General features: G+C 57.0%; 2 protein-coding genes and 1 long non-coding RNA gene across 3 annotated transcripts; 1 reads left to right on the top strand and 2 right to left on the bottom strand.

The window, feature by feature from the left end:
- Window positions 1-5,659: 5,659 nt before the first annotated feature.
- LOC135975181 (fibrinogen-like protein 1-like protein) lies at window positions 5,660-7,053 on the bottom strand. The gene is made up of 2 exons (XM_065565235.1): window positions 7,044-7,053; window positions 5,660-6,288 (listed from the first exon to the last, which is right to left on the bottom strand). Exons 1-2 carry the CDS (start codon window positions 7,051-7,053, stop codon window positions 5,660-5,662), a joined length of 639 nt encoding a protein of 212 aa, XP_065421307.1.
- A 5,023-nt stretch (window positions 7,054-12,076) lies between these two features.
- LOC135975320 (uncharacterized) lies at window positions 12,077-16,517 on the top strand. The gene is made up of 3 exons (XR_010592239.1): window positions 12,077-12,155; window positions 15,048-15,143; window positions 16,314-16,517. It is a non-coding gene; the product is annotated as an uncharacterized LOC135975320 (long non-coding RNA).
- LOC135975318 (uncharacterized) lies at window positions 12,083-20,100 on the bottom strand. Its single transcript, XM_065565736.1, has 4 exons — window positions 19,756-20,100; window positions 19,228-19,333; window positions 18,924-19,019; window positions 12,083-14,804 (listed from the first exon to the last, which is right to left on the bottom strand). The coding sequence occupies exons 2-4, from the start codon at window positions 19,327-19,329 to the stop codon at window positions 13,863-13,865; spliced, it is 1,140 nt and encodes a 379-aa protein (XP_065421808.1). The 5' UTR covers window positions 19,330-19,333; window positions 19,756-20,100; the 3' UTR covers window positions 12,083-13,862.
- Between the last annotated feature and the right edge of the window lie 671 nt (window positions 20,101-20,771).

Below are 20,771 nucleotides of genomic sequence, written 5' to 3'. Positions count from 1 at the left end.
CATACTCATGTGCACACACTCATGTGCACATACACGTACACACATACATACACACATGTACACATACATATATATACAGACGTACACATACACGCACATACGCTGTCCCTGGAGCGCCCCAGGATGCGACTGACGGGGTGGCTGGCTATTATGGAGGCACAAAGGGGTTGGGAGAAAATAATCAAGAAGAACTTTTGCTGAAAATGCAAACCTAAGCTGGAAATCTGTGCAGGGCTGGGCTCAGCGAAAATGATCTTTTGAGCTGCTCTTATTAACCGTGGTCCTGAACTTCCTGGTTTGCGTCGGACCCAGGCAGGAGACTGGGCTGCTCTAAGCTGTAGAAGCCATTGGAATGAGCCAGGTCGGAATGAGCCAGGCCCTCAGAGCCTTCTGCCACCAATCGCCCCAGCAGTCACTGATCCACACCAAACCATGTCCTTCCAGTCAGGCAGTTTCATATGCATATGTCAAACCCTTGGTTTGCCACTCAGACACCACGGTGATGGGCACTGTAAGGACCGAGAGACGCTAAACAGGCAGACAGACAAGGAAATAGTGGCCCTGTCTACAGGTGTGTGTGTGGTGCAAACGGATGAACACCAGTTGCTGGCTGAAGGCACAACCTTAATTCCCCCATCTCCTGTCTGTCAGCTATCGTTCGCTTGGCAGCCTGAGCTCCGATTTCTAACGCAGCGTTTTGCTCTGGCCTATTGTGGTTCTCATGTCCGGGGGCGCCTTAGCCCCTGGCATCAGGAGCGGTGCTAAGGAGGCTGCTTTTCAAAGGTCCTTAAGTAGAGTTGTCAACTTTCTACTTGCACAAAACCAAACGCCCTTGACCCAGCCCCTTTCATGCCCTTCCCCAAGGCCCCACCCCCACTCACTCCAGCCCAGCCCACCTCCCTCAGTCGCTCGCTCTCACACCCTCACTCACTTTCACTGGGCTGGAGCTGGGGGTAGGAGTGCAGGGAGGGGTGAGGGCTCCGGTGGGGATGCGGGCTCTGGGATTGGGCTGGAGATTAGGGGTTTGGGATGCCAGAGGGGGATCCGGGCTGGGGCAGAGGGTTGGGGTGCGGACTCTGGGAGGGAGTTTGGGTGCGGGAGGGGGCTCAGGGCTGGGGTAGGGGATTGGGGTGCGGGTGGGGGTGTGGGGTCTGGGAGGGATTAGGGTACAGGAGGGGGTTCCGACCTGGGGCAGGGGGTTGGGGTGCCGGGTGTGAGGTCTGGGAGGGAATTTGGGTGTGGGAGGGGGTTCCGACCTGGGGCAGGGTTTCTGGGTGCGAGCTCCGGTCAGGCGGCGCTTACCTCAGCCGGCTCCTGGTCAACGGCACACCGGCGCTAAGGCAGGCTCCCTGCCTGTCCTGGCTCCGCAGGGCTCCCAGAAGTGGCCAGCACGTCCCTGCAGCCCCTAGGAGGAGGCATGGCCAGGCAGCATTGTGTGCTGCCTGCGCCCACAGGCCCTGCAGCTCCCATTGGCCATGGTTCCCGGCCAATGGGAGCTGCAGAGCCGGCACTCGGGATGAGGCCATCACGTGGAGCTTCCTGATCGCCCCTGCGCCTAGGGGCTGCAGGGACGTGCCGGCCACTTCCGGGAGCCCCGCGGAGCCAGGGCAGGAAGGGAGCCTGCCTTAGCCCCGCTGCGCCACCGACCAACCAGACTTTTAATGGCCCGGTGGACGGTGCTGACCGGAGCTGCCAGGATCTCTTTTCGAGCAGGCGTTCTGGTCGAAAACCCGACACCTGCCAACCCTGTGTCGAAGGCCCTGATTTGTGAGTGAGCTAAGCCTCCAGCCTTCTGTGCTAAATGAGATCCTTTAACCTTTTCCTGCACCCCATCCCCACCCCACCCCCTTTACCTGCTTCATCTGCCTGTTGTGGGGTGTTGTGACCCTAGAGCATGAGTTCCCTGCCACAGGGCCTGTCCTCTTGTCCCTGGGGGTGCAGTGTCCAGTCCCAGGCACCCTGCCTACAGACTGGGTGTGACAAAGTGGGAATGGTCTTAATGTTTTCTCTGAATACTGTGGGTGCCTCAGTTTCCCCTATGCATTTCTTAAGTATCTAGGTGATGGGATAAGGGTGTGATTGTTGCAGAGCCTGAGAGGGCAGGGGTGTGCAGGGGTCTCCACAGAGAATGGCCGACACCCTGTCTCCTGGCAACTGATGGCCTGGGCCCCTCCCCTGCAAGGTGCCAACTGAAGGTGTTGGAGAACAAAGAGATCAGGTGACCTCCTGGCCCAGGAAAGAGACAAAGGCCGGAGGGTTGCAGTTTGGAGCTGGCTGGGGAAACGGAGGGAGGCCCAGCACCGGGGTCTGGGCCCCCTACCCCCAAGATGGACCTGACTGAGGGGTCCTGTTCTCTGTACCTACAAGCTCTGTTTTGGACTGTGTTCCTGTCATCTAATAAACCGTCTGTTTTACTGGCTGGCTGAGAGTCCCGGTGAATTGCAGGAAGTGGGGGGTGCAGGGCCCTGACTCCCCCATGCTCCGTGACAACTGGGGCCTCCGGGTAACGTTGCAGTAGGAAGATGTCACGGGTTGCTGTTATTACTGTCTGAGTCGTGTTATCATTATCTGTCCTCCGGCTTTGGGTGGGTCCATGCTGCGGATTTGCTTGTGTCCCACAGTGTCTAATGGGGTTGGAATCCCACAGGTTTGTTATCCTGGGGGAGCTCAGCATCTGTGTGACCAGTGCCAGGGACACATGCGTGTGTGATCTCCTGGCCACATGCAGCCCACCCGGGCCGCCCTGTTCTGGGCACACCCTGGATCTGACTGTCAGCCGAGGGCCGAGCACTGGGCAAATAACCAATGTTCTGACTTGACCCCAGCCTCATGGCCCGGCGATCCTGGCCTGTCCTCCCTCCCACCCCCCCGGGGACAGACACCCACAAAGATGGTTGGCCTGGAGGGGGTTTGGCTCCTGTAAGTTTTCAAGAGATGCTGGCAGGGCCGGACCCCAAACCACAGGCCAAGGGGCCACTGAGCACAATCACACGGTGACCACAGCCACAAGCTCCTCCCCATCCCTGCTGGATGAATGTCGGGTGAGACACAGAGACAGCGCTTGGGAGCCACAAACGCTCTGCCAGCTGGGCAAAGCTGGGAATGTGATGACAAGATGACCTGCCTTCAGGTGCTTTGGGTGGAAGTTCCTGATTGCATGGGTGGGTCCCTTTAAGATGTTCAGGTTGTGTATTTCCAGGGTGAGAACTGGGGCTGACAGGGCCAGCAGGCCGGTGAGGAGCAGGAGACGAGGGCACCGGGCAGCTGCAAAAGGGAAGAGCCGGTGAGAAGCTGGGAACACAAACCCGCCCTTCAGGAGCCGCGACTCCCAGTTCCCTCTGCCAGGACAGTGCCCCCTGGAGCAGCCACCTAAGAGCACGCTCCGCTGCTCCGCGCTCACAGCAGCCCAGAGGGGAGGGGAGCTGGGGAGCCAGGCGGGGTGATTGGGAATGTGGGGGCAAGGTGGTGACCGGGGTAAGGGGAATTATGGGAGAGAAGAGCATTGGGGGAGGAGTGTCTGGAGGACTGGACCAGGATTGTGGGGGAAGCTGTGGTTCTGGGGAGTCCCGTGCATGGTTGCTTGAAGCTGCAGCCTCTGTTCCCTGGCACAGCCCTATGGGAAGCCCTAGTTGCCTTGCTGTGGAGACAGTCACTGTTGCCCAGCCCAGATTCCCAGCTCAGGCCAATCCCACAGTCAGGCTCCCCCGTCCATCCCCCTACATACAGACATCCTCCCCACAGATTTCCAGAGCCCTGCTTAGCCCTGCCTGCCCCCACCCCTGCTCCGCCCATGGCCTGTCTCCCAGGGCCCAGCCCACGCCCCGTGCTGCCAAGCCAGCCTTCCTGGCTCACTGTGGCTCTGCAGGGCGCAGTGGGATCAGCCAATGCTGCTGAAGAGGGAAGAAGAACATGCCCCTTTTCTGTTGGCAGCTTGCGTGTAACCTCACGGCCTGGGAATGGGACTGGCATCAGTGCCAGGTGCGGCTCAGGAACAAAGAACAGGGATTTCACTGGCCAGACCACTGTCTAACGTCCCAGGTCCCCATCCCCCCATGTGCTCTGAGGGGAGTGTGAGAACCTGCCCGTGGCGACAGGCAGGGGTCGGCCAGGAGCCCCGGATTGGGAGGGAGCCGGGAGATTTCAAAGCATTTTCAAATGTTTCCTATGAAAGGATTGATCGGCACAAGCTGAATGATGGTGTCACACGGAGCAGCTCCACGGTGATGCCGAGGGAGGGGGCACTGATCCCTTCAGAGAACTGGGCCCTGCTGACTGCAGGGGCAGGACGGATGTAGAGATGAAGAGCCAGGCCCTGTGCCAGGTGGCATGGGAGTACCAGGGGCCTCTTTCCTCCCCTCCCCCGTCTGTGCAGGAGTGGTGCAGGATTCCTACCTTGGGCCCAGACAGCACTAGGGAAAGGGACCAGTCCTTGCACCAGGCCTGCGGGCCACCATAGGAGCATTGTCCTCCACCAAGGGGTGCGGCCAGACTCCTAACTAACTAGTGTGCAAGCTGCCATGGGACCATGTGCTAGCTGGGGAAACAGGCTGCATCTTACCACACAAGCAGTGGGATGCATTCGGCCCAGTGGTCTGGGGCCTCCCCACCCGGTCCCTGCTAGCACATGGCTCCAGCCAGCAGGGTCCTACCCCACGAAGATGCCTTCGGCCCCAGCCCCTGGGCACCATTCTTTAATTTAAACGAAGTGCTGCAGAATCCAGGGACCTGGCCGCAGCATTTAGGCCCAGCGTGATACCCCATAGATGGGGGCTGCCACAGGATGCCCTGGTATGAGGCACCGCGCTCCTGCTCCAGGAGTCTGCACGTGGCCAGGCAGAGCTGCGGGCAGAGCCTTCAGTCTCAGGCGAGGAGCGGCTCCGCCTGCAGTGGGAGTGGGATGGACGCTACGTCTGCCCTACAGGCTCTCTGGATGTGGTCCGGAGGGCAGGGGGCCCAAGGACTCCTCTCTCCCAGCACTAAGGGCCCAAGTCTCTCCTCCCGCTCACATCCCCTCTTTCTCCTCCCCCAGAAAATCCCTCTGGCCCCAGTCTCTCCTCCCCCCGACCCCAAACGGAAGGGCTGGTGGCCTGGAGATTTACTCTGGCAGGGAGCAAAGGGCCCATCCCAGCAGCCCCGCATGCCCTTCCTGTGAACCTGGTAACACCGGGCATGTTCTCCAGCAGCGTGGTGCCCAGGGGAGCACCCGGACAGAGAGTGACAGCAGGGCACAGAGTTACCAGCTGCAGACCTCACTGCTTAGAAGTGTGTGTTTATTCCAAAGCCTGGATCCCGAGGCAGGGCCATGCAGAGGGTGTTTGAGAAGCTCCCGCCATGCTTGGGATTTCACCTTTCCAGTGACCTCTAGGCCTACTCATCGCATCGCCGAGCTAAAATGACGCGGAAGAGTCACTCCAGCCGAACGCTGGTGCACGGGAGTCAGCCCAGCGCAGAAAGGCCCAGGGGAGAAAAGCTCGGAAAGTCTGCAGGGAGGGAGAGGAGAAGGAAAGTGGCCCCGTTTCCTGGGTAACCCTGATACTTCCCCCAGCAAGGCCTGTGAGAGCGGGCGGGAGGTTTGGCCATGACACACTCTGACCCTTTTCCCTCCCTTCGTGGAGCAGGGGTTGGCCTCACTGCAGACAGGAGGGTGGGGAAGGGGTGACTAACAGTAGGACGCTGGTTTGATGAGGATGGCGGAGGCTTGGCAGTTCCCACTACAGAAACTACCCCAAGTGATGCTCCCTTTGACGTTCAGTCGAACAGAATGACAAGCCGAGTACCACCAGCCCCCATCATAGCTAGACGCACAGTTCCCACCATAAGTGTCCTGATCCAGGTCTTTAGTGGAGAACTTCATGTTGTCATGCACGGTGCTAGGATTGTTTGAAGTCATGGCGTCCCCTGCAGTCCCAGTGTAAGAGCCCAGCCTCAGCCTGTAGCCTTTGGACTCGTCTTCCAGACCGAAGAGGTTGTAGTCTGCGTATTTCATGGTGCCGGATGAATCGTGGATGACAAACCTGACCTGGTAGACCTTCTGCTTGGCGATCCGATAGATGTACTCCGTTCCCAGCCAGTAGTCATCCTGCACGTTGCCAAAGCCGTACTTGTAGGTGCTCCAGGACTCAGCCCAGGTGATCTGTGTGTCGTGCCGGTTCCGCTGGAGGACCGTCCAGCCCTCGCTGGTGCTGTTCAAGTCACAGTAAACGACAATCTGGTGGAATCCTGTGGGCTGGATGACAAAGACGCCACTGACCCTGTTCCAGGTTATCTCGCTGCAGTCCTTGGGCCAGACTGTGCACAAGAGAGAGATCGCTTTCACTAAACCACGTGGAACAGAACCCTGCTCAGCTCTTCCCACCCTGGGTGAGTGAGAAAGGGCCCCTCCGGTGTGCCACAGACAGCAGTGTCTGCACTGACACCCCGCATGCTTTGCCAGCCCATTGTCAAAGAGGCTTCAACAATGGATGCAGACACTGAGCCTGAACCTGCTGGCACAGCCCTGGCATTAGGTCCTGTCACCCACTCCTGGGCAGTTTATTCTCTAACTAGCTACTTTGCATGTGCACACGTAGGTTTCCCAGAAGACAAACAGGCCCCTGTTCATACTCTGCAGGGGTTTTCGGGGAGGTGTTTAACACGGCAGACACGATGCGTGGGACACTGCGAGCTAACAGCACCGTGTGTCCTGTGGGGTGACTGTATCTTACAGCAGCAGGTTCTGCACCCCCTCAGCTCTCAGCAAACTCCTGTGCCAAGGGCTCTGCAACAGAGCGTGTGTGCTGAGGCCACCGATACCAGCTGCCAGGGAAAGGAGGAGTCTGTGGAGTCAAAGGATCTTGCCACTCATCCCAAATTTTGGCTGCAAACTCCCCACACCTGCAGTAGTGAGGGACACGGCCCAGTGGGTCACAGCCCTGGGTCCTGGATCCCACACAGTCTATCAGTGGTGCCACTTTCCCTGCAGAAAGATCATGACCCAAAGCTTCTCCTCTGCAGGACACGTTACAGTCTGTGTGTATGAAGCCCTTTCCCCCACACCCTCCCACCCTCTGCCATCAGAGTTCCTGCTCCCAGGGGCCTGTATAATCCCTGGGGATTCCCCTCTGGCCCGGTCAGACAATGCATCCCAATGCCTTGTTCTGCCCTGCAGGGAGAAGCTGTGTGAATAACTCTTGTTGTTCTTCATATCCGAGGGGTAGCCGTGTTAGTCTGAATCTGTAAAAAGCAACAGAGGGTCCTGTGGCACCTTTAAGACTAACTGAAGTATTGGAGCATAAGCTTTCGTGGGTGAATGCCTTGCGTCTGATGAAGTGGGCATTCACCCACGAAAGCTTATGCTCCAATACTTCTGTTAGTCTTAAAGGTGCCACAGGACTCTCTGTTCCTTCTTGTTGTTCTTGCATCTCATTTCTGCAGCGCGTGGATAGGTGAAGCGTGGGATACTCTTACCGTGGGCCTCTGGTAACTGCGGATCACTGGCTCGGCTGTGCCGCAGGCTCCCTTTCCCCTAATCTGTAAGGACAGGAATTGGGAGATCCGCGTGACATGAGGGGTTGGCAGAGACTGTCTCCCAAGCACCAGAGAGTGTTAGCAGTGCATTCGCCTCCCCTTCTCCGTGTCCCTGAAACCCTCATCCAGGACAAACCGTTCTTCTGCCCACACTTCTGCAAACCCCCCTCACTGCTCTACCTGGATTCCGTCTGCTCCCCTCCAGTCTGGCCCAAATGCAGCCACCAAACTCACCGCCCGCTCCCGTGGCTCTGCCCACGCCACCTTGTGCCTTCCAGTCCCTTCCCTGGCTCTGCAGCTCCTCCTGCAACAGCTTCCAGCCCCCGCACCTCCCCTCGAGCTCTGCACAGCCCTGCCCTGCCTAGCTCGAGCTCTGTGTTAATTCTGCACCAGTCGCCCTGCTGCCTGCGCACCCCCATCTCATCCCGTCTGCCCCTGCCTGGCTCGGGCCCAGGCTGCACCAGTTCACTCCTCCACGCCCCCTCTGCTGCCCAAGGCAACCAGCACCTCCTGGCTTTGTCCCGTGCTGCTCCCTGCACTGCAATGGGCCAGCCCCTGTGCCCCCCCGAACCGAACCGAACCTCCCTCCCCTCCCTCAAATCGCCAAAGAGCTCAGCGTGGTTTGAATAGAGAGCTACGGTTGGATTGTAATTTCTCCCAGTGGCTTCAGGCCTCCATAATCCCCAGGCAGCCAGTGAGTGACGTCCTGGGGCCCCAGGGCCAGAGGGGAGGGCTATAGAAGCAGACACATGACACACCTGCCTTCAAGTGCTTTGGGTGGATGTTCCTGATTGCATGGGTGGGTCCCTTTAAGATGTTCAGGTTGTGTATTTCCAGGGTGAGAACTGGGGCTGACAGGGCCAGCAGGCCGGTGAGGAGCAGGAGACAAGGGCACCGGGCAGCTGCAAAAGGGAAGAGCCGGTGAGAAGCTGGGAACACAAACCCGCCCTTCAGGAGCCGCGACTCCCAGTTCCCTGTGCCCGGGAACGGCACAACCGAGAGCTGGGACTGCTGGACCCTCCCGCCTCGCCCAGCACAGCCTGGCACTGCTGTTGATCGGTTATTAATGAGCTCCGTTTCACGTGTGTGGGTCCCCGCCACTCCCTGGGGGTGTGCTAGGGTGACCAGATGTCCTGATTTTATAGGGACAGTCCCGATTTTTGGGTCTTTTTCTTATAGGATCCTATTACCCCCCACCCTGTCCCGATTTTTCACACTTGCTGTCTGGTCACCCTAGTGGTGTGCACATGTGTGGGTCCCAGCTGCTCCCTGCCCCCTTCATTGAAGCAGGTGTGCAGGGTTACTGCCCTGGGAACTGCAGGGCAGGGGCTCACTGGAGGTAGGGTCTGGCTGCAGGAAGGACAAGGGGTGCGGGGCTGGCTGGAGACAGGGGTGTGTGGGGCGGGCTGGCTGGCTTCAGGCAGGGCTGCAGGGGGGTGCAGCGGGGATTGGCAGGGCTGGAGACAGAGGAGTGTGGGACTAGCTGGCTTCAGGCAGGGGGGTGTCGCAGGGGTTGGCTGCAGGAGGTGCGGGGCTTGATGCAGGCAGGGCACGGGGTGCGGTGCTGGTGTGGGTAGGGGGGTGCAGGGCTGGTGCGGGCAGAGGTGTGTGTGGGGCTGGCTGGCTTTGGGCAGGGTCGCAGGGGGGTGCGGCAGGGGTTGGCTGGAGACAGGGCAGGGGGGTGCGGCAGGGGTTGGCTGGAGACAGGGCAGGGGGGTGCGGCAGGGGCTGGCTGGAGGTAGGGCAGGGGTGCAGCAGGGGCTGGCTGCGGACAGGGGGTGCAGGGCTGGCTGGAGACGGGGCTGGCTGCGGGCAGGGCAGAGGGTGCGGGGCTGGTGCGGGGACGGGGTGCAGCAGAGGCAGCTGGAGCCCCAGCCCTTTAAATAGCCCCCGAGTCCCCCGCTATCCCAGGGCTCTGGTGGCTATTTAAAGGGCCCAGGGCTCCCTTGCTTCTACCGCCCCGGCCCTTTAAATAGCCGCGGGAGCCCTGGGGAAGCAGCGGGGCTCCAGTGGCTATTTAAAGGGCCGGGGCCGTAGAGGAAGCGGGAGCCCCGGACTTTTTAAATAGCCCCCAGAGCCCCGCAGCCCTACCCCAGGGCTCCAGCAGTGGGGGTCTGGTAGCAATTTAAAGGGCCTGGGGCTCCGGCCCCTGCTGGGAGCCCTAGGTCCTTTAAATTGCCCCCTGGGGAAGCCGGGCCACCCTGGTACAGCGCACCGGCTCTTGCCCGGGGCCCGATTCAGGGGAATTGGTTGAATTGGCCTAAAGCCGGCCCTGGTGGGGGTATGGCTACAGTGCCGCAGGGAGGGGAACCCTGAGGTGTGGGGGCTGGGTGGGTACTGGGAGTTCCTCCTGAAGGGACGGGGGTTGGCCAAGGTCACTCAGCCCCGGGGTCTGGGAGGGGGACTGGCTGAGGGCACTCAGAGCCCCAGGAAGTGGGGGGGGGGCTGAGGGGAGGGACTGGCCAGGGGCACTCAGAGCTCGGGGGAGGGGCTGTCCGGGGGGGGCACTCAGAGCCCCAGGAGGTGGGTGGGGGAGGGGCACACAGGATTTCAGGAATTCCCTGGCAGTGAAGAGCTGCTGGCGGCAGGGAGGAGCCAGCCGTGACAATCCCCACTTGGTATCCCTGGCTGGGCTAGTGGCTATGGGGGCCCGTGGCCAAGCTGCAGCGGAAGGTGACCTGAAGGAAATGCCTCGGCCTCGGCCTCCGGCTGGGAAGGGCCTGGGCCAGACAATGACCCACCGCGCAGTGTCCCAGCTCCCTGCCCCACACCTGCGGGGCACGGCCCCTCCTCTGTAGGGAGGTTGGCATGTACCTTAGTGCTGCTTCCTCCATCCCCAAAGGCCTCTCCCAGCCAGTCTCTGGCAACCCCTGCCATTCAGTACGCACATTACCCTGCTGTGACATACCGGGGGGGGGAAACCCCTCAGGGATGGGGGGGCTGTCACACAGCTGGACAATTTAACCCGGCTGGGCCGGGGTGACTGTCTCCCTGGAGCTGGGGTCTCAGCCCAGGTGTCTCTCTGCCCTTCCCCCCAGTCGCCCCCGGGCGAGGTGGGAGCGCCCCACGTTGCGTTCCAGCCCCACATTCGCACCCACAAGTGCTGGTGGGTTCCAATCCCAGCTGAACACGCCCACCCGGCCCTAGTGCGGAGCAGAAGGGCCCAGCGCTGCCCCACAGACCCTCTGGCTCTCCGAGCCCACTCTTACCCATCACTGCAGCACGTCTGGCCCAGGCTAAACACTGCTGCTCTGTGCAGAGAGCCTGGCACTTCTCGCTCCTGCCATACGAGGGGCAGGTGCTGCTACCGACTGCTCCCCCTAACCCCCGCCCTGCTGCGCTCTGGGGATGCTGCCCTGCTGTGGAGCTCTCAGGTGTCTTGAACTGGAATTTGTTTGGAGAGAAACTGCTAAGAAGCCTTATCAGCCCCGAGGAGAGAGTACCTGGGAGCCTGCCTGGGTCGGGCGGGTCTGGTACAGCCTCCCCCCAGATAAGGCTCTTCCCTGGACCTGCCACTCAATGGAATCTAGAACGATTCCCTCCGAGGTAACACCCGGGGCAGCCAGGGCAGGGCAGGGCACGGTGCTTTGCCATTGCACTTGATCAGCTCAATTTGAAAATTCTTTCAAAGGAAATCCAGATGTATACATCTGACTGGGGTACATGTACACACATACACACGCACACTCACGTGCACACACTCATGTGCACATACACGTACACACATACATACACACATGTACGCATACACATATATACAGACGTACACATACACGCACACACGCTGTCCCTGGAGCGCCCCAGGATGCGACTGACGGGGTGGCTGGCTATTATGGAGGCACAAAGGGGTTGGGAGAAAATAATCAAGAAGAACTTTTGCTGAAAATGCAAACCTAAGCTGGAAATCTGTGCAGGGCTGGGTTCAGCGAAAATGATCTTTTGAGCTGCTCTTTTTAACCGTGGTCCTGTACTTCCTGATTTGCGTCGGACCCAGGCAGGAGACTAGGCTGCTGTCAGCTGTAGAAGCCATTGGAATGAGCCAGGTCGGAATGAGCAGGCCCTCAGAGCCTTCTGCCACCAATCGCCCCAGCAGTCACTGATCCACACCAAACCATGTCCTTCCAGTCAGGCAGTTTCATATGCACACGTCAAACCCTTGGTTTACCACTCAGACACCACGGTGATGGGCACAGTAAGGACCGAGAGATGCTAAACAGGCAGGGAAGGAAATAGTGGCCCTGCCTACAGGTGTGTGTGTGGTGCAAACGGATGAACACCAGTTGCTGGCTGAAGGCACAACCTTAATTCCCGCATCTCCTGTCTGTCAGCTATCGTTCGCTTGGCAGCCTGAGCTCCGATTTCTAACGCAGCGTTTTGCTCTGGCCTATTGTGGTTCTCATGTCCAGGGGCGCCTTGGCCCCTGGTATCAGGAGCGGTGCTAAGGAGGCTGCTTTTCAAAGGTCCTTAAGTAGAGTTGCCAACTTTCTACTTGCACAAAACCAAACGCCCTTGACCCAACCCCTTTCATGCCCCTTCCCCAAGGCCCCACCCCCACTCACTCCAGCCCAGCCCACTTCCCTCAGTCGCTCGCTCTCACACCCTCACTCACTTTCACTGGGCTGGAGCTGGGGGTTGGAGTGCAGGGAGGGGTGAGGGCTCCGGTGGGGATGCGGGCTCTGGAATTGGGCTGGAGATTAGGGATTAGGGTACAGGAGGGGGTTCCGACCTGGGGCAGGGGGTTGGGGTGCTGGGTGTGTGGTCTGGGAGGGAATTTGGGTGTGGGAGGGGGTTCCGACCTGGGGTAGGGTTTCTGGGTGCGAGCTCCGGCCAGGCGGCGCTTACCTCAGCCGGCTCCTGGTCATAGAATCATAGAATCATAGAATATCAGAGTTGGAAGGGACCTCAAGAGGTCATCTAGTCCAACCCCCTGCTCAAAGCAGGACCAATTCCCAGCTAAATCATCCCAGCCAGGGCTTTGTCAAGCCGGGCCTTAAAAACCTCCAAGGAAGGAGACTCCACCACCTCCCTAGGTAACGCATTCCAGTGTTTCACCACCCTCCTAGTGAAATAGTTTTTCCTGATATCCAACCTGGACCTCCCCCACTGCAACTTGAGACCATTGCTCCTTGTTCTGTCATCTGTCACCACTGAGAACAGCCGAGCTCCATCCTCTTTGGAACCCCCTTTCAGGTAGTTGAAGGCTGCTATCAAATCCCCCCTCATTCTTCTCTTCTGGAGACTAAACAAGCCCAGTTCCCTCAGCCTCTCCTCATAAGTCATGTGCTCCAGACCCCTAATCATTTTTGTTGCCCTCCGCTGGACTCTTTCCAATTTTTCCACATCCTTCTTGTAGTGTGGGGCCCAAAACTGGACACAGTATTCCAGATGAGGCCTCACCAATGTCGAATAAAGAGGATTGATCACGTTCCTTGATCTGCTGGCAATGCCCCTACTTATACAGCCCAAAATGCCGTTAGCCTTCTTGGCAACAAGAGCACACTGTTGAGTCATATCCAGCTTCTCGTCCACTGTGACCCCTAGGTCCTTTTCTGCAGAACTGCTACCTAGCCATTCGGACCCTAGTCTGTAGCAGTGCATGGGATTCTTGCCTCCCAGGTTCCCATCCACTTTTGCTTCCCCTACTAATTCTTCCCTGTTTGTGAGCAGCAGATCAAGAAAAGCTCTGCCCCTAGTTGATTCCTCCAGCACTTGCACCAGGAAATTGTCCCCTACACTTTCCAAAAATTTCCTAGATTGTCTGTGCACCGCTGTATTGCTCTCCCAGCAGATATCAGGGTGATTAAAGTCTCCCATGAGAACCAGGGCCTGCGATCTAGCAACTTCTGCTAGTTGTCAGAAGAAAGCCTCGTCCACCTCATCCCCCTGGTCTGGTGGTCTATAGCAGACTCCAACCACGACATCACCCTTGTTGCTCACACTTCTCAACTTTATCCAGAGACTCTCACGTTTTTCTGCAGTTTCATACCGGAGCTCTGAGCAGTCATACTCCTCTCTTACATACAACGCAACTCCCACACCTTTTCTGCCCTGCCTGTCCTTCCTGAACAGTTTATATCCATCCATGACAGTACTCCAGTCATGTGAGTTATCCCACCAAGTCTCTGTTATTCCAATCACATCATAGTTCCCTGACTGTGCCAGGACTTCCAGTTCTCCCTGCTTGCTTCCCAGGCTTCTTGCATTTGTGTATAGGCACGTAAGATAACTCATCGATCGTCCCTCTTTCTCAGCATGAGACAGGAGTCCTCCCCCCTTGCGCTCTCCTGCTTGTGCTTCCTCCCAGAATCCCATTTCCCCACTTACCTCAGGGCTTTGGTCTCCTTCCCCCGGTGAACCTAGTTTAAAGCCCTCCTCACTAGGTTAGCCAGCCTGCTGGCGAAGATGCTCTTCCCTCTCTTCGTTAGGTGGAGCCCGTCTCTGCCTAGCACTCCTCCTTCTTGGAACACCATCCCATGGTCGAAGAATCCAAAGCCTTCTCTCCGACACCACCTGCGTAGCCACTCGTTGACTTCCACGATTCGACGGTCTCTACCCCGGCCTTTTCCTTGCACAGGGAGGATGGACGAGAACACCACTTGCGCCTCAAACTCCTTTATCCTTCTTCCCAGAGCCACGTAGTCTGCAGTGATCCGCTCAAGGTCATTTTTGGCAGTATCGTTGGTGCCCACGTGGAGAAGCAGGAAGGGGTAGCGATCCGAGGGCTTGATGAGTCTCGGCAGTCTCTCCGTCACATCGTGTATCCTAGCTCCTGGCAAGCAGCAGACCTCTCGGTTTTCCCGGTCAGGGCGGCAGATAGATGATTCAGTCCCCCTGAGGAGGGAGTCCCCGACCACCACCACCCTCCTCCTCCTCTTGGGAGTGGTGGTCGTGGAACCCCCATCCCTAGGACAGTGCATCTTTTGCCTTCCAATCGGTGGAGTCTCCTTCTGCTCCCTTCCCTCAGATGGGTCATCTAGTCCACTCTCCGCATTAGTACCTGTAGAGAGAACATGGAAACGATTGCTCACCTGTATCTCCATTGCTGGTGCATGGACGCTCCTCTTTCTCCTTCTGGAGGTCACATGCTGCCAAACCTCTTCACAATCCTTCTGTCCCTGCTGCGCCTGCTCTGAATCTTCAGAACATTGTGGCCGTAGAAGCATCTCCTGATGTCTGTCCAGGAAATCTTCATTTTCCCTTATGCAACGCAGAGTCGATACTCGTTTCTCCAGGCCTCGAACCTTCTCTTCCAATATGGAGACCAGCTTGCACTTTGTACAGACAAACTCGTTTCTGTCCTGTGGAAGAAAGACAAACATGGCACAACCTGTGCAGGTTACAACAGCTGATCGCTCACCTTCCATATCACCGTCCTCTTAAGAACTTCCTCAACTGTTGCAGGACCTACTCAGAGAAACCTGCAGATGAAAGCCTCAGTGCGCTCTCCCCACGCGAACTCCCAGGCAAACTCCCGCTGTTAGCCTCAATGGCACACCGGTGCTAATGCAGGCTCCTGACCCCTGGTCTCCCTCCGCTGGCAGGCTCTGAGCAAGGCCTGCCCAGAGAACATGGATGACGAGCTCTCGATCCTGCTGACAGCACCCCCCAGCACAGACAAACTCCAGCACATCTTGGAGGTGAGCAGAATGGGGAGGGGCAGCAGGGGTTTTACCTTAGCCCTGAGGACTCCTAGAAAGAAGAGACTGGAAAATCCATGTTTCTATTGGATCCTTCCGAGTATGCATTTGTGATATAAACTCACTGGGTGACCTTGGGGTAACTCACTTCCCCCTTCCGGCATCAGTCTTCTCCACTATCAAATCTACACTGGGGAAGAAGGACAGAAGCCCCGACAATCACCTTCACCTCTGGGTGTCTGGTCCTGGGAGCCGAAACCAACTGGACTATCTGCCCCATCTCCTAAACTGCCCTGTCTTTCCCTCCTAGGGCCTTGTCCTTAGTGCTCAGCCTGGCCCCTTCCCAGCTTGTCCCTGACCTTTAAAGGACTCTCCAAGCCCCTCCCATGCCTGCTTCCCTTGGGGTCTCTCTCCTGGCTGAGCACAGGCTGCCCTTCTATCTCTCAGCAGGCCTGGGTCCTAGTCACAGACTGGGTCTTGTCACGTGACCCCCACACTTATTCCCTTCACCCTTGGGAGCGGCATCACCTGGGCCAGGTGCAGTTGAGCTCCAACCCCTTTCCTGGCCATCTCACCCTGGGACAGGTTGAAACTGGTAACCTGTGGGTAACAGTAACTCTTTGCTCGCAAAGGTGCTGAAGACACAATGGAAGAGGAAATCCTTTGGCCTGGATTGAAATTATTCCGACTGAAAGTGAATGAGAGAGAATAGGTTCAGAGTTCTCTTCCTAGCAGCAGAAAATGTAGCGATTGATAGAGGTTCAGGTCAGAAAGGACCATTCTGTGCATCTAGTCGCCCCTCCTGTATAACTCAGGGCCTAGAATGTGACCAAGTGGTTCCTTCAGCCAACCATAGCATGGGACTGAGCCAGAGCACGTCTTTTGGAACGACATCCACATGCAGGAGAGCCAGCTGGCTACCAGAAAATCTCTCTTCTGCAGTGACGTGGGGTTAAGGGACACGGGGGAAAAGACATGGAGGCTGTGACTAAACTTAGAGCAGCAAGGCCAGGAAAACCAGGGTGAGGTCCCAGGCCTGGCTATCAGATCTGCTGTTTTCTATTCCTGGCTTTGGGACCATGAGCGAGTCTCTGCACCGCTGGGTGCCTCGGTTTCCCCAGCTATCAAATGGAGCTAATCAAGGTTTTCTTTGTTCTCCCCATTTTACAGGGTGGGAAACCGAGACACAGTTGGGACCTGTCTACACTACAGGTCTGTCGTGCGTTTGTAATCTGCTGACCCCCACATGTTGTTCAGAGCCTATGGACAACACAGCTCCTAAAGGTACGTTTGTTCTGTGCTTATCCCCTATGTACCAGCAGGGCTGGACAGCATTTCTCACTGTGATGTGGGGATCAGGTCCTGGGTACTAAGGGTCTGAAGAACCTCTCAAGGACTAATTTTTTAAAATAATTGTTATCAATGAATTGGGAAAAAACATACAATCACTGCGGATAAGATTGGGGGGTGACAAAATACAGGCAGAGTGGTAATTGAAGTGTTGAAGTGCCTTAATGGAGAGAAAATACTGGGTATTAAAGGGCTCTCTAGTCTAGCAGAGAAAGGCAGAACAAGACCCAATGGCTGGAAGGTGAAAAGAGACAAATTCCTATGACAAATAAGGCACAAATATTCAACAGCGAGGATGATTGAACACAGGAAGAAGCTACCAAGGAAAGTGGTGGATTCTCCATCTCTTGATGTCATTAATAAAGACTAGATGCTTTTCCGGAATGTGTTTGCCCCAAAAGTAGCTATTGTGGTAGACAGGAGGCCTGTGATATGCAGGGGGTCAGATTAGATGCTCTAACTGTCTCTTCTGGCCATAAAATCTACTCATTTCTGAGAAACCGAGTGTAGCATTGGGAGCAGCTTGTGATGTTTTACTGTCTAGCCGGCTTGCTTCCTAGAATGAACACTCATTGAGTGGGGTGATCCACAGGGAGTAGCTCAAACCTCCAAAGTGTCTGCCCTGTGGCAGGACATTAACACTGCAGGGGAGGGGTGGATGTGGCAGTGACATCACAAAGGCCTTTTGCAGGACCTCAGCCTATTGGCCAAAGGTGCAGGGGAGGTGGTGACCTCACGGAGGGATGCTGACATCAGCAAGGCAGGACAGGGGCGCAGGGCCAAGGAAACCTCAGAGACCCCTGTGGCTTTGCTTCAGCAAGTCTGCTTCTCGAGATCTATCTTTGAGGTCTGAGAGAGTATTTGAGTTCATGTATGTGAGCACCAGGAGGAACCTCTTTTGAGTTTTCTCCTTTCTTTTTCCTGATTTCACTAGAAAACTGACGTCCCTGTTTAGAAGGTAAGAGCCTCCGAGAGGTTTGGAACCTGTTCAGTCTGATGCATCTGGCGCCAGCTGAATTCTAGGCATGGAAAACACTAGCTTAAGGTGGTCGAATTTTATTCCCCACCTGGGATTTTGTCCCTTAGAATCACTGGGGACATTAGGGTTTGTCCTTTTTGTTTTACCTTTTCCTCCATCCCTCCCTCCTTTCTCTTCATCTCTTACGTCTTCTGTCCTTTCCTCTGTTCTCCTCCCACCACCAGGAGGACTCTGTGTGTGTGTCGTGGGGGGTGCTCTGCAGTGGGAACAGGGACAATTCTCCAACTTTGGGCAGTCGAGAGCCTGGGTGAGATAAGGGGCGTTAAAGCTCTTTGTGAAGGAGAAAGGGGAGTTTCACGGTGTTGAGCACCAAGGAATTCTAAACTTTGCTAAAACATCTAGTCTGCAGAAACCAGAAATGGTTGGGGCCACATTGTAACCATTGTCTTTTTTAAAGCCCATTGAGGGATGTGAGTCCCACCCTTTTAGGTATCTGGGGTGCTGGGAGAAGAGAAGAGGTGCCTGTCTCCATTTTATGGCCTCAACAAACTAAGTGCTGTGCCCCAGTTCTCGTCAGAGATCCCTGAAAAAGAACGTCTTCCCATCCATTAACATACCTGGAAAGATACTGGAACTCCTTATTAAACAATCAGTTTGTCAGCACCTACAGGACAATTTGGTTCTTAGGACTAGTGAGCATGGACTTGTCAAGAACAAATCATTCCAAAACAATCCTAGCTCCTTCTTTGGCAGGGTTACGGGCCTAGTGGAGGTGGGTAAACAGTAGATGTGATCCATCTTGGTGTTAATAAGGATATTCTCACAAACAAACTAGGGAGATGTGGTCTAGATGCAATTAGTATAATATGTGTGCACAGATGGTTGCAAGCCCGTACTCCAACAGTCCAGAACCAAACACTCCTTCTCCTGGGCAGTGCGCTCCGACCTCTAATGGTCAGATGCTGCTTAGCACTGTCAGAGCAGCTTTTGCTGGGGGATTCTCCCAGCACTTTCCAATAGTGGGAAAGTATGAAATCCCCATTTGACTGCTGGGGACAGAGCCTAGAGGGGGCAGCAACTTACCCCAAGTCCCACAGGTCAATAGGAAACCAGCAATGGAACCCAGGAGTCCTGACTCCCAGTTCCCTGCTCCAATCACTCCAGAGCAGGAAAGCTTCCTGGAGTCAGGAAGCTGGGGTCAGAGGTCACTTACGTCAAACTCAGGGAGGGTGATGGTGGATCTGAGCAGGGCCGTGCTGCTCTTAACGGCCCTGGCTCTCTCTCGCGGCACCCTGGACACGATCCAGTAGTTAATGTGCTGTGGGGAAAGGAGGCATTGCACTGACTGCCCTGACCAAGGATGCCCACTGGGGGCCCGGCTAGGAGGACAGACTGGAAAATGGATCTAAGAGTGAAGGTAAAATTGCCCCCACCCCTCTCGTCGGGCTCACCACCAAGATGTACTGGAGCCTGTCGGTGTCTGGGGACTCTGCCAGCAGGTTCCTCATCATGGCGTCCAGGAGGTCTGGCAAGACCCTAGGCAGATCCTGAAAACAAGGGAGAGCCATGGGTCAGAGTTAGGGAAACTGGAGCTACACCTGCCACAGGATGGGAAGAGGGGTCTCTGGGAAGCACTGGTGAGACCCCAAACACATATCCTGGCCTCTCTCATTCACATCCCACTGCAGGCAATTAGCCAGGATTCATGGCAGGATGACAGCTGGCTCCTCAATCCATGACTTTAGCATGATCTACCTGCACTTGGGTGGTGTCCTTCTCCATGCCCAGGGTGAAGACGGCGTGCAGGGCAGCTCGGAGGAGGTGGGTCTCCAGCTCTGGCTCCAGGGCAGGCGTCATGGTGCTGGCAAGAGAGAGGAGCCGGTATTAGACTGTGCAGTATGGGGATGGGACTGGCACCAACACGTAGGTGAAACTGCAGCGAAATAGGCACAGGCTGGCACGAAGGGAAACTGAGGCACCGAGCCAGGGAATGATAAGGCCAAGGTTTCTCAGACAGACAGTGGCAGGGCAGGAATAGCCCCTGTTCCCTGGACCCTGCTGCCCCTCCTGTATCTGATCCTGGGTGTGAGCCTCTCCCCAAAGCCGTTGCAGTGTTACTGGAGTGAAAAGAACAGCTCAGCCAGGAGAGAGTGAACCTTCCCCGCACCTCTGCCAGAGGAGCCACCCTTGGGCGGTGACCTGGGAGTGGGAGGGGCAGTGACTCTCAGCCCTGGGGCTGAGCAGCACTGGGGTTAGGGGAACCGGGCCCGAGGGTCTCGGTACCTGAGGTTGCCCACAGCAATCAGGGAGTTAGCGAGGACGGCGCCGGGTGGAGAGTTATCAGGCAGCTCCTCAATGAGCTTCTGTGAGACCCAAAGGAGACAATGGAGCGTATGAGATTCGGGCCACACTGACACTTCTCAGTGAGGAGATTACACAGCCAGGGCCCCACACAGCCAGCAGGATCCCCCCACCTACCTCCCGCTCCTCCGATTCCTGCCCAATAGTGACCACTCTCTGAATTTCTCCCGTCTCTTCTCCCCAGTCTTCAGCCCCAGCAATCCCTGCCCTCAGCTGCCCCTCCAGCACCAACAATCCCCCATCCCTTGGCATGGGGAGACCCCTGCCCCTCCCATGTCTCTGTCTTTCCTCCAGCTGCTGGGCACCGTGTCTCGCTCACCACAATCCTCTCCGCCACAGCCGCCTTGCAGCAGTGCGGCTCCAGTGTGTCCTGCCCTCTCTGCTGTGCAGCGAGACGCGGGGTGGATGGCGTGCAGGAACACGAGCTGCTGGGCCTCCTCCTGCACCCACCAGGAGTGGGGTTAGGGGAGAGAGAGCAAGTTAGCCAGGGACCTCCCTGCCCCCACACAGCAGCTGCAGGACTCAGGCCTGAATGGGGGATAGTGGGGACCCGCCCATTGTCCAAATCACCCACCACTCCACCACAAGCAGGGTCAGGAACTGGGACAGTGCCTGTGAGGGGAGGAGACCCGGCTGGTGTGTGACAGACACCCCCACCTCTGGGGTCCCAGATCATGGAGGAGAAAGGTCCCCATTAGGGCTGGTGGATCATCAGGGACAAGACTCTCTGCAGGGGGTCAGGTGCTGGGAAGGGGCAGGACAGTCTCGGTTCCAGCACAGCTGGGGTACGTTTGTACCTTTTCTCCGCCTTGGAGCTGCTCTCTGCTGTTATTGAGAGCAGCCTCCTCTGTGGCCACGTCCCCCCATTCCTCCTCCTCGTCCCCTGAGTACCTGGCGGTCCCTGCACCAGGGAGAGAAGGGGACAGGGTGACGCCTGC

This window comes from Chrysemys picta, chromosome 13 (genome assembly GCF_011386835.1).
Source record: "Chrysemys picta bellii isolate R12L10 chromosome 13, ASM1138683v2, whole genome shotgun sequence".
Lineage (NCBI taxonomy): Eukaryota > Metazoa > Chordata > Testudines > Emydidae > Chrysemys > Chrysemys picta.
This window is presented reverse-complemented; position numbering and strand designations above follow the sequence as displayed.